This window comes from Malaclemys terrapin, chromosome 1 (genome assembly GCF_027887155.1).
Source record: "Malaclemys terrapin pileata isolate rMalTer1 chromosome 1, rMalTer1.hap1, whole genome shotgun sequence".
Lineage (NCBI taxonomy): Eukaryota > Metazoa > Chordata > Testudines > Emydidae > Malaclemys > Malaclemys terrapin.
Window position 1 is genome coordinate 189,233,263 of NC_071505.1, and position 15,122 is coordinate 189,248,384.

Consider the following 15,122-nt stretch of genomic DNA (forward strand, 5'->3'; position numbering starts at 1 on the left):
TTCCAGTCATGAGAGCTAATCCACAACGTTTTTGTTATCCCTATATCTGGTTTGACCTCTGGCACCAGTAGTTCCAGTTCCTCCATTTTATTGTCCAGACCCTTTGCATCCATGTACAAGCATTTCAGTTGTTTTTCTTGCATCTCACCCAGTTTTTTAGCCAGACTGGATGAAGTCTTTTCAATGGGGCTACATCTACACTACACACCACTGGAGGTGACGTGTAGTGTGCATGTAGTTACACGCCACATTGAAAGGCATACCCTGTCCACACTGCAGAGCGCAACTACGTGTGTCAGTGAAAGGCTCAGGAAGAAGGAGACAGCGGAGAAAAGCTTCAGCAGCTCCCTGCTGCTGGAGCCTTTCACTGTGGCAAAGAAAGGCTTTAGAAGGGAGGAGACGGCAAAGGAAGCTAAGCCTTTCCCTGCTGCCTCGCCCCTTCCAGAGCTTTTCCCCACTGCCAGTCTTTCCCTGTATCAGGGAAAGGCTTCAGCAACAGAGGAGCTGGTGGAACTTTTCCCTGCTGCCTTGCCCCTTCCAGAGCCTTTCCCTGCTGCTGGAGTCTTTTCCTGAGGAGAGAAAAGGCTCCAGGAGCAGGACACTACACTACTACAAATAGCAGTGTCCACGGAAGGCATGGTTTGGGTGAGTAGAGAGCCATATAGGGCATGTATTCACGTACATATCCACACCCTTCAGGCATGACTTTACTCTCCTATGCCATGCCTTACTCTCTACAGTCCTGTTTATACTTGTGCGGGAGTGGGGGGGGAGGCCGCTACCCAAGTATGTACTCTACACGCTGCCAAAAGAAGCATGCAGTGTAGACATACCCTAAGTGTAACACCTACCTGCCTACTATGCCAATCAATATTTGTATTTTGTTTCTCCTTGCTGTCCATACTGTTGCCTAGTGGTGTTTCATTATCTCCTGTTTTATCTTCATTTAGCTGACTTTCTCTCTCCTGTGTACTGACACCAGGCATGGAGATTTCATGAATCGCTCCCAACCTTCCCCCTTTCATAGAATCATAGGGTGAGAAGGGACCGCAAGAGTCATGTAGTCTATCCCTCTGCCAAGATGCAGAATTTGTTGTGTCGAAACCAGCCAAGACAGATCAGGCCAAAAGAAATCTGATGAGGTTCAACAAGGACAAGTGCAGAGTCCCGAACTTAGGACAGTAGAATCCCATGCATTGCTACAGGCTGGGGACCGACTGGCTAAGCAGCAGTTCTGCAGAAAAGAACCTGGGGATTACAGTGGATGAGAAGCTGGATATGAGTGAGCAGTGTGCCCTTGTTGCCAAGAAGGCCAACAGCATATTGGGCTGCATTAGTAGGAGCACTGCAGGCAGATCGAGGGAAGTGATTATTCCCCTCTATTCGGCACTCCCCACATCTAGAGTATTGCGTCCAGTTTTGGGCCCCCCACTACAGAAAGGATGTGGACAAACTGGAGAGTCCAGCGGAGGGCAACGAAAATGATCAGGGGGCTGGGGCACATGACTTCCAAGGAGAGGCTGAGGGAACTTGCCTTGTTTAGTCTGCAGAAGAGAAGAGTGAGGGGGGATTTGATAGCAGCCTTCAACTACCTGAAGTGGGGTTTCAAAGAGGATGGAGCTTGGCTGTTCTCAGTGATGGCAGACAACAGAACAAGGAGCAATGGTCTCAAGTTGCAGTGGGGGAGGTCTAGGCTGGATATTAGGAAACACTATTTCACTAGGAGGGTGGTGAAGCACTGGAATGGGTTACCTAGGGAGGTGGTGGAATCTCCTTCCTTAGAGGTTTTTAAGGCCCGGCCTGACAAAGCCCTGGCAGGGATGATTTAGTTGGTGTTGGTCCTGCTTTGAGCAGGGGGTTGGACTAGATGACCTCCTGAGGTTCCTTCCAACCCTAATCTTCTATGATTCTATGATAGATCCAGCCTCCTTTTGAAAACCTCCAGCAAAGGAGCTTCCACAACTTCCTGATACAATTGGTTCTATTGTCCTACTGTAAGAATCTCTCCAGCTGACATAGGTTTCACACCTCAGAGGCTAGGTCTACACTACCCGCCTGAATCGGCGGGTAGAAATCGACCTCTCAGGGATCGATTTATCGCGTCCCATTGGCGCTCTTACTCCACCAGCGGAGGTGGGAGTAAGCGCCGCCGACAGAAAGCCGCAGAAGTCGATTTTGCCGCCATCCTCACAGCGGGGTAAGTCGGCTGCGATACATCGAATTCAGCTACGCTATTCACGTAGCTGAATTTGTGTATCTTAAATCGACTCCCCCCTGTAGTGTAGATGTACCCAGAGTGATGTAGTTGTACCAAAGTAAATGTGTCGTGTAGACCTGGCCTGAGAAGAATGAAGTCATGGGACTACTTACGTCTAATCAGCCCTTAATGTCCCTGTACAGTACTTCTGTTCCTCCTCTGTCAAGTGGGGATAATATTTCTCTAGATCGCTGGGGTGCTGTGAAGATGAACTAAAGTTTGCAAGGCACTTAGGTACTGTAGTGATGGGGAATATCTAGATCAGTAGTTCTCAACCTTTCCAGACTACTGTGCCCCTTTCAGGAGTCTGATTTGTCTTGCGTACCCCCAAATTTCACCTCACTTAACTACTTGCTTACAAAATCAGGCATAAAAATACAAAAGTGTCACAGCCCACTATTACCGAAACATTGCATATGTTCTCATTTTTACCATATAATTATAAAATAAATCAATTGAAATAGAATATTGTATGTAGTATATAGAACAGTATAAACAAGTCATTGTCTGTATGAAATTTTAGTTTGTACCAGCTTTGTTAGTGCTTTTTATGTAGCTTGTAAAACTAGGCAAATTATCTAGATGAGTTGATATAGCCTTTGGAAGACCCCTATGGGTACACATACCTCTGCTTGAGAATCACTGATCTAGATGTATACTGGTGTACGTGCTGAGCACTGTTAACTCTATTGATTTCAATGTCCGCTGAAGATGCGCTGTATCTAAACAGGGTCTGACCCATTGGGAATAGCTACAAATGTATGATTGTTAAGAGATTTTTAATATGTATGTGCTGTAGGTAAGATTGTCATTATAGTAAATATATATAAATATCCCAAAGAGGACAGATGGTCCCAGAAGAAATATACTATATTCATAAAGAGAATTATATTTCCCCTTTTATTAGCAACCAACGGCTTTTCCCCTGGCATGATTTGTTCCATGGGTGGATACATGGAAGAAGGGATCATTTCTCTTTGATAGTTACAAAGTGGTACAGTAAAAGTTACAAAGCTACAGTACTAAACAGCGCCTTTTTCTTGTAAGCTCCCGCCCACCACCTTTGCTACAATACAAGAAGAAGGTAGGACAAGAAATCCACACCAGGAGAACGAGCTCGTGGGTGGAAAACGAGGGGAGGGCCAAAAAGATCGATTTACACCCCGTCGGGGGACTCGAATGATCTCGGCGCTGGGTTTCTCCCTCCCGGGACCTGGGCGCTCAGTCCGCCCGGAGATGGCGAGGCATTGGTTTGTCCTCCTCCGGCCCCAGCGGGATACAGGGAGCTGCCATCAAAAGCCTCCGCCCCGCGGAGCTTTCGCCTTGCCCCATTGAGCCCCGCTGCTTCTGCTCTGCAACGCGCAGGGCCCGACTACTGCGGGCCGGGCTGGGCGCTGCGGGGGCGTTTGCTAGCGCAGCGGGCGGCGCGTTTCCTCCTGGCGCGCCGCGCAGGGGACGGAGTTCACCTGCAGGAAGGAGAGGAGGGCCGGGCTGGGGACGGTCGCAGAGGGCTCGCCCAGTGCGGAGGCGGAACCAGGTGCCGGGCTGGGGCCTCCGCTGGGCAGTAGCCAGGCGGGCGCTCCTGCCGCACCCCGCGGACAGCCAGAGGGACCCCGAGGCCCTGGCCATGGCCCGGCGTTTCCTGGCGCTGGTGGCCGGCTGCCTTCTCTGGTCGAGTCACTCGGGTGAGTGCTGCGGCCGCTCCTGCAGGGTGGCGATAGGGAGGCGGCGGGGGTCGCTTGGCTACTTCCCCGCGGGTCCGAGGCCATATGTACCACAGCGGGGCTCCGACACTTTCCCCGCCAGCGCCCCTTTCCCAAGGGAGCCCCCAGTGGCTTGGTTGGGGAACTAGCCGTGGCGCACGCAAAGCCGGGTCCTCCCCCAGAGAGCTTCTAGCCCCAGAGTGGGGCCAAGGGGAAGGCGGGCTGCAGAGCCCCAGGGCAGGCTGGAAGGGGCTTGGCTCCCAGGCGGGGCTGTGGGCCAGCAACCAAACCCTTGTCACCTGGTCTGTAGGCAGCCCCACAAAGAGAGTTGGGAGGAGGGGTTTGAGGGAAGATAATTAGGTCGTTTTAGATCGGGGGAGAACTTGGTGCAATCCTGCCCACCTCCCTTCTTGCCCCCCACCTGGATGACAAAACTCCCATCGACTTCAAGGGCGCCAGGATTTTGCCCTTAAATATGGATGTTTGGCCAACACCATCTCAGGCTTTCCCCTCTCCACAGCCCTAGGCCAAGCCTGGCTTTCTGGCCTGGTTGCAGGCTCAAACCACTTGAGGCAGGCATGTTTTCTTCCCTGCCCCATAGCTCCCAACAAAGGACATTGTGCTGAAACACATCCATGGCACAGGGCAGTGACAGATGTCCAGAATTTGCCTCCTGGCACTATGGGAGTTGAGAGAGGTTGGTTGGGTAGTTCTCCAAGGGGACTAATTATAGAACCATAGAAGTGTAGGGCTGGAAGCGACCTCAACAGGTCATCTAGTCCAGTCCCTTGCACTAGAGGCTAAGTAATAACTAGACCGGGGTCGGCAGCCTTTCAGAAGTGGTGTGCTGAGTCTTCATTTAGTCACTCTAATTTAAGGTTTCGCGTGCCGGTAATACATTTTAACATTTTTTAGAAGGTCTCTCTCTAAAAGTCTATATTATATAACTAAACTACTGTTGTATGTTAAGTAAACGTGGTTTTCAAAATGTTTAAGAAGCTTCATTTAAAATTAAATTAAAATGCTGATCTTACACCGCTGGCCTGCTCAACCCCCTGCTGGCCTGGGGTTCCGTTCACCTATGCCGGCAGCAGGCTGAGCGGGGCCTGTGGCCAGGACCCCAGCTGCAAGGGGCTGGCAGCCAAAACCCCAGGCTGGCAGCGGGCTGAGCGGGGCCGGCGGCCAGGACCCCAGACTGGCAGCAGGCTGAGCGGGGCCGGGATCCCAGACCAGTGGCCCGCTGCCGGTCTGGAGTTCCATCCGCTGGCTCCTGCCAGCCAGGGTCCCAGCTGTCGGTCTGGGGTCCCGGCCCTGCCCACATAGAGTGGGTACCTACCTTCTCCCTGGTTCTGGCCCATTCTCTTTCTCTCTCTCTGCACTGAGCTGAGGGTGGGGGTGCACTGAGCACAGGGCTGGGGGTGAAGGAGCAGGCTGGGGGTTGGGGTGTAGGGTCTGGCCAGGAGCTAGAATGAGGGAAGGGGCTCAGGGTTGGGGCAGGAAATTTGGGTATGGAGCGCTTACCTGGGCAGCTCCCATTTGGTGCGAGGGGTACAGGTGGGAATGTGTGTGGGGGATGCAGGAGCTCCTGTTTCGTGCTCAGGGTGGATGGTGGGGATGTGGGGAGGTGCAAGAGTCAGGGCATGGGCATGGGGGGGGGCTGGGGATGTGTGGGGAGTGCAGGAGTCAGGGCTAGGAGGTGAGGGGGGTGCAGGGGTCAGGGCAGAGGGCTGGGGGTGGGCTGGGATCGGGGGGTGCTCCCACCCCCCTGCCCTGAGCTGCTCACGGCAGGGGGCTGGAGGGATACGCCCTGATTCCACCCTCCTTCCTTAAGACCCCGCTCCTGCCTCTTCTCCGCCTCCTTCCTGGTCTGAGCAGTGAGGGTGCTGGGGCTCCTCTTCTCCCCTCCCTCGCAAGGGCCATCAGTGGCGGGGAGGGAGAGGAGGCAGGGCTCGACGCAGCATGCTGGGGGAAGAGGCGGGGTAGGGGGAAGCTTGGCTGCCAGCGGAGCCTGCCCTACAGCAGCAGCCAGCAGGACCAAGCTTGCTTCTGTCCCCCGCTCCCGCCAGAGAGAGCGGTAGGCGGGGGGTGGAGAAGAACGGGCTGGACCGGGCAGGATTTTTAATGGCACGCTGCTGCCTGCCAGGGTCCCAGCCAGCGGCCCCACTCAGCATCGGCTGCGGTGTGCCATTAAAAATCGGCTCGCATGCCGTCTTTGGCACCCGTGCCATAGGTTGCCGACCCCTGAACTAGACCATTCCTGACAGGTGTTTGTCTAACCTGCTCTAATGATTCCACAACCTCCCTAGGCAATTTATTCCATGGCTTAACCACCCTGACAGGAAGTTTTTCCTAATGTCCAATTTAAACTGCCCTTGCTGCAATTTAAGCCCATTGCTGCTTCTCCTGCCCTCAGAGGGTAAGAAGAACAGTTTTTCACTCTCCTCCCAGGAGTGGCAGAAGCTCCCTAAAAGTAGGGGGCCACCAGTGCCCGAACCATGGCTCCATCCCCACACCACCTCATCCTCCTAAGAACCTGCCCTCTACTCGCTCCTATCCACCTCTCTTCCCCCCACCCCCATGTTCGTCCTTATGGCCAGTAAAAAGGGGGAGGGTATAGCCTCCCACTTTTAAAAGTGATGGGGCCATGGGCCCCTGGCCTGCCTTCTCTTTGTAACAACCTTTTATGTACTTGAAAACTATTATCAGGTCCCCCCTCAGTCTTCTCTTTTCCAGACTAAACCCAGTTTTTTTCAATGTTTCTTCATAGGTCATGTTTTCTAGACTTTTAATCATTTTTGTTGCTCTCCTCTGGACTTTCTCTGATTTGTCCTCTTTCCTGAAATGTGGAGCCCAGAACTGGACCCATTACTCCAGCTGAGGCCTTATCAGCACTCAATAGAGTGGAAGAATTACTTATCATGCCTTGCTTACTCCTACCATACCCCCGGCCCTCTGCTCAGTGCTACCAATTGAAAAAAGCAGGCAATGCTCAGAAAAAAAAAATCATGCCTATGTTGTATGCATCCGCTATTGCAGCGGGATCAGGAGTTGACTGATTCTTGCAATTAAGTGTAAAGTTGTTTTCATTCCTGACCTCCCCAGTACTCGGCTGAATTGCTTGATTCTCAGGACTTCCCAAAGGCCCAGATCTGAGAAATCCCTATCTTTAAAACCCTTGTGCTGGGGCCACTTGGCCAATTCAGAACCTTCTCATTTTCAAAATATCAATCTAGTGTACATTTACTCTAGAGTTTAAATATTGCTGCACTCTAATATCTTGTTTACAAGATGTATGATTAGGGAAAGAGAATGGTCTTCGGCTGATCTTTGGTATTAATTAAATATTAGGAGTCAGATTTTCCTCTCAGTTGCATGGGTATAATTCTATTGAAATCAAAAGACTATAAAAAAGGAGAATTTGACCCTCCAGATCAGGGGTGGGCAAACTTTTTGGCCTGAGGGCCACATCTGGGTATGGAAATTGTATGGCGGGCCATGAATGCTCATGAAATTGGGGGTTCGATTGTGGGAGGGGGTGAGGGCTCCGGCTGGAGGTGTGGGCTCTGAAGTGGTGCGAGGGATGAGGGGTTTGGAGTGTAGGAGGGGGCTGGGTTTGGAGCAGAGGGGTTTAGAATATGGGAGGGGACAGTGGGTTGGGGTGTGGGAGGGGCTCTGGGCTGGGGGTGCGGGTTCCAGGGTGAGGCCAGAAGTGAGGGGTTAAGGGTGCGGGGGAGGGGGAAGGGACTCCAGGCTGGGGTTGAGGGGTTAGGAGTGCAGGAGGGGGCTCCAGGCAGGGGGTTGGGGAGGGAGGGGTCTGGCTGGGGGGGTGGGCTCTGGGGTGGGGCTGGGGATGAGGGGTTTGGGGTGCAGGAGGGTGCTCCAAGCTGGGACAGAGGGGTTTGAAGGGTGGGAGTGGGATCAGGGCAGGGGGTTGGGGCATGGGAGGAGGTCAGGGGTGCAGACTCTGGGCGCTGCTTACCTTAAGCAGCTCCCGGAAGCAGCGGCACGTCTCCCCTCTATCTCCTATGTAGAGGCGTGGCCAGGCGGCTCTGTGTGCTGCCCCATCCGCAGGCACCACACCTGAAGCTCCCATTGGCTGCAGTGCCAGCGCTTGGAGTGGGGGCAGCGTGCGGAGCCCTCTGGCTGCCTCTACACATAGGAGCCGGGGGGGGACATGCCGCTGCTTCTGGGAGCTGCGCGAAGCCACCTCACGCACAGAGTGAGACAAACTCCTGACCCCGCTCCCTAGCAGGAGCTCAAGGGCCATATTTAAAGGTCTGATGGGCTGGACTTGGCTCACAGGCTGTTGTTTGCCCACCCCGTACAGATCTAAGTGCATCAATCAGCCAAAGACCATATGATTTGTGTAGGGGGAATATGTCTGTATAACTGAAACACCCAAGATTCCATGCAGCAACTGAAGAAAATAGCAGTGAGGAGAAAGTACTGAAGCTGATATTTATATTTTAAATGAAATTTGAACAATAAATATTTTTAAACAATATTTATACTATGGCTAGATAGATCTACCACAATTTACAACAGCTGAAATTCTGGCCCTGCGCTTATAGCAAAAGACTATCGTATAAAGTCTTAAAAGTGATCTGAAAAGGAATTTCTTTTTAAATGGATCTGAGCCTGAAACTTTGGGGATAGTTTGGGACCCATTTTATTTAATCTATTTATTACTGACCTCGGAACCAATTGTAGGAGTGGGCTGATAAAGTTTGCGGATGACACAAAGCTGGGAGGTATTGCCAATTCGGAGGAGGATCGGGATATTCTGCAGGGAGACTTGAATGACCTTGTGAATTGAAGTAACAGAAATAGGGTGAAATTTAATAGCGAAAAGTGTAAGGTGATGCATTTAGGGATGACTAACAACAATTTTAGTTACAAGCTGGGGACGCATCCGTTAGAAGTAACGGAGGAGGAGGAAGACCTCGGGGTCCTGGTAGACCGCAGGATGACTATGAGTCGACAATGTGATGTGGCGGTAAAAAAAGCCAATGCGGTCTTGGGATGCATTAGGCGAGGTATATCTAGTAGGGATAAGGAGGTGCTGCTTCCGTTGTACAAGGCACTGGTGAGACCTCATTTGGAGTACTGTGTGCAGTTCTGGTCTCCCATGTTTAAAAAAGATGAACTCAGACTGGAATGGGTACAGAGAAGGGCCACTAGGATGATCAGAGGAATGGAAAACCTGTCGTATGAGAGGAGACTCGAGGAGCTCGGGTTGTTTAGCCTGATCAAACAAAGGCTGAGGGGGGATATGATTGCTCTTTTTAAATATATTAGAGGAATAAATACCAGGGAGGGAAAGGAATTATTCCAGCTCAGTACTAATGTGGACACGAGAACGAATGGATATAAATTGGCCGTGGGGAAGTTTAGGCTTGAAATTAGACGAAGGTTTCTGACCGTCAGAGGGGTGAAATATTGGAACAGCCTTCCGAGGGAAACGGTGGGGGCGAAGGACCTGTCTGGCTTTAAGATTAAGCTAGATAAGTTTATGGAGGGAATGGTTTAATGGGATAACATGATTTTAGTCGAAGGAACACCGTGCCATCACTGGTAAGTAGTATAATGGCTAATGAGGGTCTGGCTGGAGAATCTTGCCTACATGCTCGGGGTTCTACTGATCACCATATTTGGGGTCGGGAAGGAATTTTCCTCCAGGGTAGATTGGCAGAGGCCCCGGAAGTTTTTCTCCTTCCTCCGCAGCATGGGGCAGGGATCGCTAGCTGGAGGATTCTCTGCTAATTGAAGTCTCTAAACCACAGGATTTGGGGACTTCAACAACAGAGTCAAGGGAAAGGGTTGGGATGGCTTTGTGGCCTGCATCATGCAGGAGGTCAGACTAGATGATCATGATGGTCCCTTCTGACCTTAAAGTCTATGAGTCTATGAGGACCATTTTATTTTACAAATAAAATTAAGTGTTATCAGTTTGTTTCCACATTGCAAATAACAAGCTTGTCAAGTTTTTCCTTTTATGGTTTTGCTGGAGGACATTTGTGAAGATGCTTATTGTGAGCTCTCCCATCTTAGTTGAAGGTGTGGGGTGATGAAATTTTAACAAAGGGCTCATTGGGTAGTGGAGTCAAATAGATGATGAAAATTAAAACTTCAAATAATCTAAAATCCCTGCTCTTCTGAATTGCAGCGAGCTGAAGCTCTTGCCTCCTTTGATGTTGTTTTTTAATTAGTTCACCAGTCAGACAGACCAGATCTGATTTTTAGGAGAGGTGGGGAAAGCACCAAGCAGAACTTTTTTTAAACAAAAATCTTACACACTTCTTTATACATCATAAAGAAATGAAAAGGGGCACAAATCCACTTCCCTTTCCAGGTCACTTTTATTTATGTTGTGTTGAAATTGTGAGTGTGGAGAATTGTGTAGCCCCTTTGGAGAAAATGAGATACAATGGAAGCTGCTTGAGCCAGCCAGAAGGCTGCTTTGCCAAAACAATGTTACCTCATGTTGTCTGCAACCGATTATTTTCTTAGGGTATGTCTACACTACGAAATTAGTTCGAATTTATAGAAGCCGGTTTTATTGAAATCAGTTGTATACAGCCGATTGTGTGTGTCCACACATAAAATGCTCTAGGTGCTCTAGTCGGCGGACCGCGTCCACAGTACAAGGCTAGCGTCGACTTCCGGAGCATTGCACTATGGGTAGCTATCCCACAGCTATCCCACAGTTCCCGCAGTCTCCGCCGCCCCTTGGAATTCTGGGTTGAGATCCCAATGCCTGGATGATGCAAAACAGTGTCGCGGGCGGTTCTGGGTACATGTCGTCAGGCCCCTCCCTCCCCCGTCACAGCAACGGCAGACAATAAATTCGCGCCTTTTTACCTGGGTTACCTGTGCAGACAACATGGAGCCCGCTCAGCTCAGCTGAGCTCACCGTCACCATATGTCCTCTGGGTGCCGGCAGACGTGGGACTGCATTGCTACACAGCAGCAGCTGCTAACTGCCTTTTGGCGGTAGACGGTGCAGTAGACTGGTAGCCTTCATCGGCGATCTGGGTGCTGGCAGCCGTGGGGCTTGCCTTTTGGCAGTAAATAGTGTATTACGACTGTTAGCTGTCCTATTACAAGTCGGGTCATCGTACGTTAGCAGAGTCTTCCCTGAGCAGCCGATTGTGCAATAGGCCTGAAGACCATCGTCATACACCGCCCCGTATTTGCTGCCAAGCACCCAGAAAGATGCCGAGGGCTATCAGTCACGCTGCACCGTCGTCTTAAGATGTAAAAAATAGATTTGCTCTGTATTCATTTGCTTCCCCCTCCCTCCGTCAAATCAACGGCCTGCTAAGCCCAGGGTTTTCAGTTTAATCTTTGGGGGGACCATTCTGTGTGACAGTTGTTTGTGTTTCTCCCTGATGCACAGCCACCTTTCTTGATTTTAATTCCTTGTACCTGTACCTGTACGCCATGTCGTCACTCGGCCCGCCCTCCCTCCTTCCCCTAGTCCGTCAGATACTACGTTTGCGCCACAGCTCAGAGAGCCGAGAAGCGCCTTTCGCGCCTTTTCTTTGAATTCTGGGTTGAGATCCCAATGCCCGGATGATGCAAAACAGTGTCGCGGGCGGTTCTGGGTACATGTCGTCAGGCCCCTCCCCCCTCGTCACAGCAACGGCAGACAATAGATTCGCGCCTTTTTACCTGGGTTACCTGTGCAGACAACATACCACGGCAAGCATGGAGCCCGCTCAGCTCAGCTGAGCTCACCGTCACCATATGTCCTCTGGGTGCCGGCAGACGTGGGACTGCATTGCTACACAGCAGCAGTTGCTAACCGCCTTTTGGCGGTAGACGGTGTAGCATGAGTGATAGCCGTGGGGCTGGCAGCCGTAGGGCTGCATTGCACCAGCCCCTTGCAGGCGATGGTATATTATGACTGGTACCCGTCATCGTCATACTGGTATGGCTGTCAATCATGGCCACCTGGGCAGACATGCTACTGTTTTGATGATGATGGTTACCAGTCGTAATATACTATTTTCTGCCAATTGCCCAATATTGTCTGCTAAGCACCCAGAAGAGGCCAAGGGCGATGCTGGGTGCTGGCGGACGTGGGGCTGGCAGACGTGGGGCTGCATTGCTACACAGCAGCAGCCCCTTGCCTTTTGGCAGATGATGGTATATTATGATTGGTACCCATCGTCATCGTACTGGAGAGGCTATCACTCATGCTGCACCGTCGGCTGCCAGCTTAAGATGTAAAAAATAGATTTGTTCTGTATTCATTTGCTTCCCCTTCCTCCGTGAAATCAATGGCCTGCTAAGCTCAGGGTTTTCAGTTTAATCTTTGGGGGGACCATTCTGTGTGACAGTTGTTTGTGTTTCTCCCTGTTCCTGTACCTGTACGCCATGTCGTCACTCGGCCCTCCCTCCCTCCTTCTCCTGGTCCATCAGATACTACTTTCACGCCTTTTTTCAGACCAGGCGCCATAGCTAGCACTGGGATCATGGAGCCCGCTCAGATCACCGCGGCAATTATGAGCACTATGAACACCACGCACATTGTCCTGGAGTATATGCAGAGCCAGGACATGCCAAGGCGAAACCCGGACCAGGCGAGGAGGCGATTGCAGCGCGGCGACGAGAGTGATGAGGAAATTGACATGGACATAGACCTCTCACAAGGCACAGGCCCCAGCAATGTGGAAATCATGGTGTCACTGGGGCAGGTTCATGGCGTGGAACGCCGATTCTGGGCCCGGGAAACAAGCACAGACTGGTGGGACCGCATCGTGCTGCAGGTATGGGACGATTCCCAGTGGCTGCGAAACTTTCGCATGCGTAAGGGCACTTTCATGGAACTTTGTGACTTGCTTTCCCCTGCCCTGAAACGCCAGGATACCAAGATGAGAGCAGCCCTCACAGTTGAGAAGCGAGTGGCGATAGCCCTGTGGAAGCTTGCAACGCCAGACAGCTACCGGTCAGTCGGGAATCAATTTGGAGTGGGCAAATCTACGGTGGGGGCTGCTGTGATCCAATTTGCCAGGGCAATGAAAGACCTGGTGATAGCAAGGGTAGTGACTCTGGGCAACGTGCAGTCAATAGTAGATGGTTTTGCTGAAATGGGATTCCCAAACTGTGGCGGGGCCATAGACGGAACCCATATCCCTATCTTGTCACCGGAGCACCAAGCCACCGAGTACATAAACCGCAAGGGGTACTTTTCAATGCTGCTGCAAGCCCTGGTGGATCACAAGGGACGTTTCACCAACATCAACGTGGGATGGCCGGGAAAGGTACACGATGCTCGCGTCTTCAGGCACTCTGGTCTGTTTCGAAAGCTGGAGGAAGGAACTTTCTTCCCGGACCAGAAAGTAACCGTTGGGGATGTTGAAATGCCTATCGTGATCCTTGGGGACCCAGCCTACCCCTTAATGCCATGGCTCATGAAGCCGTACACAGGCAGCCTGGACAGTAGTCAGGACCTGTTCAACTACAGGCTGAGCAAGTGCCGAATGGTGGTGGAATGTGCATTTGGACGTTTAAAAGCGCGCTGGCGCAGCTTACTGACTCGCTCAGACCTCAGCTAAAGAATATCCCCATTGTTATTGCTGCTTGCTGTGCGCTCCACAATATCTGTGAGAGTAAGGGGGAGACATTTATGGCGGGGTGGGAGGTTGAGGCAACTCGCCTGGCCGCTGATTACGCGCAGCCAGACACCAGGGCGGTTAGAGGAGCACAGCAGGGTGCGGTGCGCATCAGAGAAGCTTTGAAAACGAGTTTTGTGACTGGCCAGGCTACTGTGTGAAACTTCTGTTTGTTTCTCCTTGATGAACCCTCCAACCCCCCCCCCGACCCAGTTGACTCTACTTCCCTGTAAACCAAACACCCCACCCCACCCTCCCCTCCCGCTTGCAGAGGCAATAAAGTCATTGTTTTTTCACATTCATGCATTCTTTATTAGTTCCTTACAGAGGTAGGCGGATAATTGCCAAGGTAGCCTGGGATGGGTGGGGGAGGAGGGATGGAAAAGGACACACTGCATTTTAAAACTTTAACTCTTATTGAAGGCCAGCCTTCTGATGCTTGGGCGATCATCTGGGGTGGAGTGACTGGGTGGACGGAGGCCCCCCCCACCGTGTTCTTGGGCGTCTTGGTGAGGAGGCTATGGAACTTGGGGAGGAGGGCTGTTGGTTACACAGGGGCTGTAGTGGCGGTCTCTGCTCCTGCTGCCTTTCCTGCAACTCAACCATACGCTCGAGCATATCAGTTTGATGCTCCAGCAGACAGAGCATTGCCTCTTGCCGTCTGTCTGCAAGCTGACGCCACCTATCGTCTTCAGCCCGCCACTTGCTCTGTTCATCCCGCGATTCAGCCCGCCACCTCTCCTCTCGTTCATATTGGGCTTTTCTCATCTCCGACATTGACTGCCTCCACGCATTCTGCTGTGCTCTATCAGCGTGGGAGGACATCTGCAGCTCCGTGAACATATCGTCCCTCGTCCTACGTTTTCTCTTTCTAATGTTCACGAGCCTCTGCGAAGGAGAAACATTTGCAGCTGGTGGAGGAGAAGGGAGAGGTGGTTAAAAAAGACACATTTTAGAGAACAATGGGTACACTCTTTCATTACAAGGTCGCATATTTCGGCTTGCAGGCAGCCATGGTAGGCCACAGTGTTTTGGCTTTTTTAAACTTCTTAACATGCGGGAAAGGTTGCAAACAGCAGCGCATTTCCCATATCAAGGATGAATTGGGCTGTCCATTTAAAATGGGGTTTCAATGTAAAAGGAGGGGGCTGCGGTTTCCCGGTTAACATGCGGCACAAACACAAGTAAACCACCACCCCCACACACACACACACACACATGATTCTCTGGGATGATCACTTCACCCCTCCCCCCCACCGCGTGGTTAACAGCGGGGAACATTTCTGGTCAGAAGAGCAGGAACGGGCGCCTCTGGATGTCCCCTTAATAAAATCACCCCATTTCAACCAGGAGAGCTTTCTGGAGATGTCCCTGGAGGATTTCCGCTCCATCCCCATACACGTTAACAGACTTTTCCAGTAGATGTACTGGCCGCGATTGCCAGGGCAAATTAATCATTAAACACGCTTCCTTTTTTTTTGTAATGTTTACAAATAGTTACAAAGTTACACTCACCAGAGGTCTCCTGTGTGCCCTGAGGGT

At 51.5% G+C, this 15,122-nt stretch overlaps 1 protein-coding gene across 2 annotated transcripts in view; it reads left to right on the top strand.

Annotated features, from left to right (window-relative positions):
* The first annotated feature begins 3,157 nt into the window (after positions 1-3,157).
* The window catches only part of IL10RB (interleukin 10 receptor subunit beta), a 33,392-nt gene continuing 21,427 nt past the window's right edge, over positions 3,158-15,122 (top strand). Inside the window, exon 1 of one of the 2 annotated variants that reach the window (XM_054048347.1) lies at positions 3,158-3,942. In XM_054048347.1, the coding sequence (XP_053904322.1) occupies positions 3,885-3,942 (58 nt within the window). In that variant the 5' untranslated portion in view covers positions 3,158-3,884. The remainder of the gene's footprint in view (positions 3,943-15,122) is intronic. The other variant, XM_054048342.1, reaches the window with a different exon arrangement.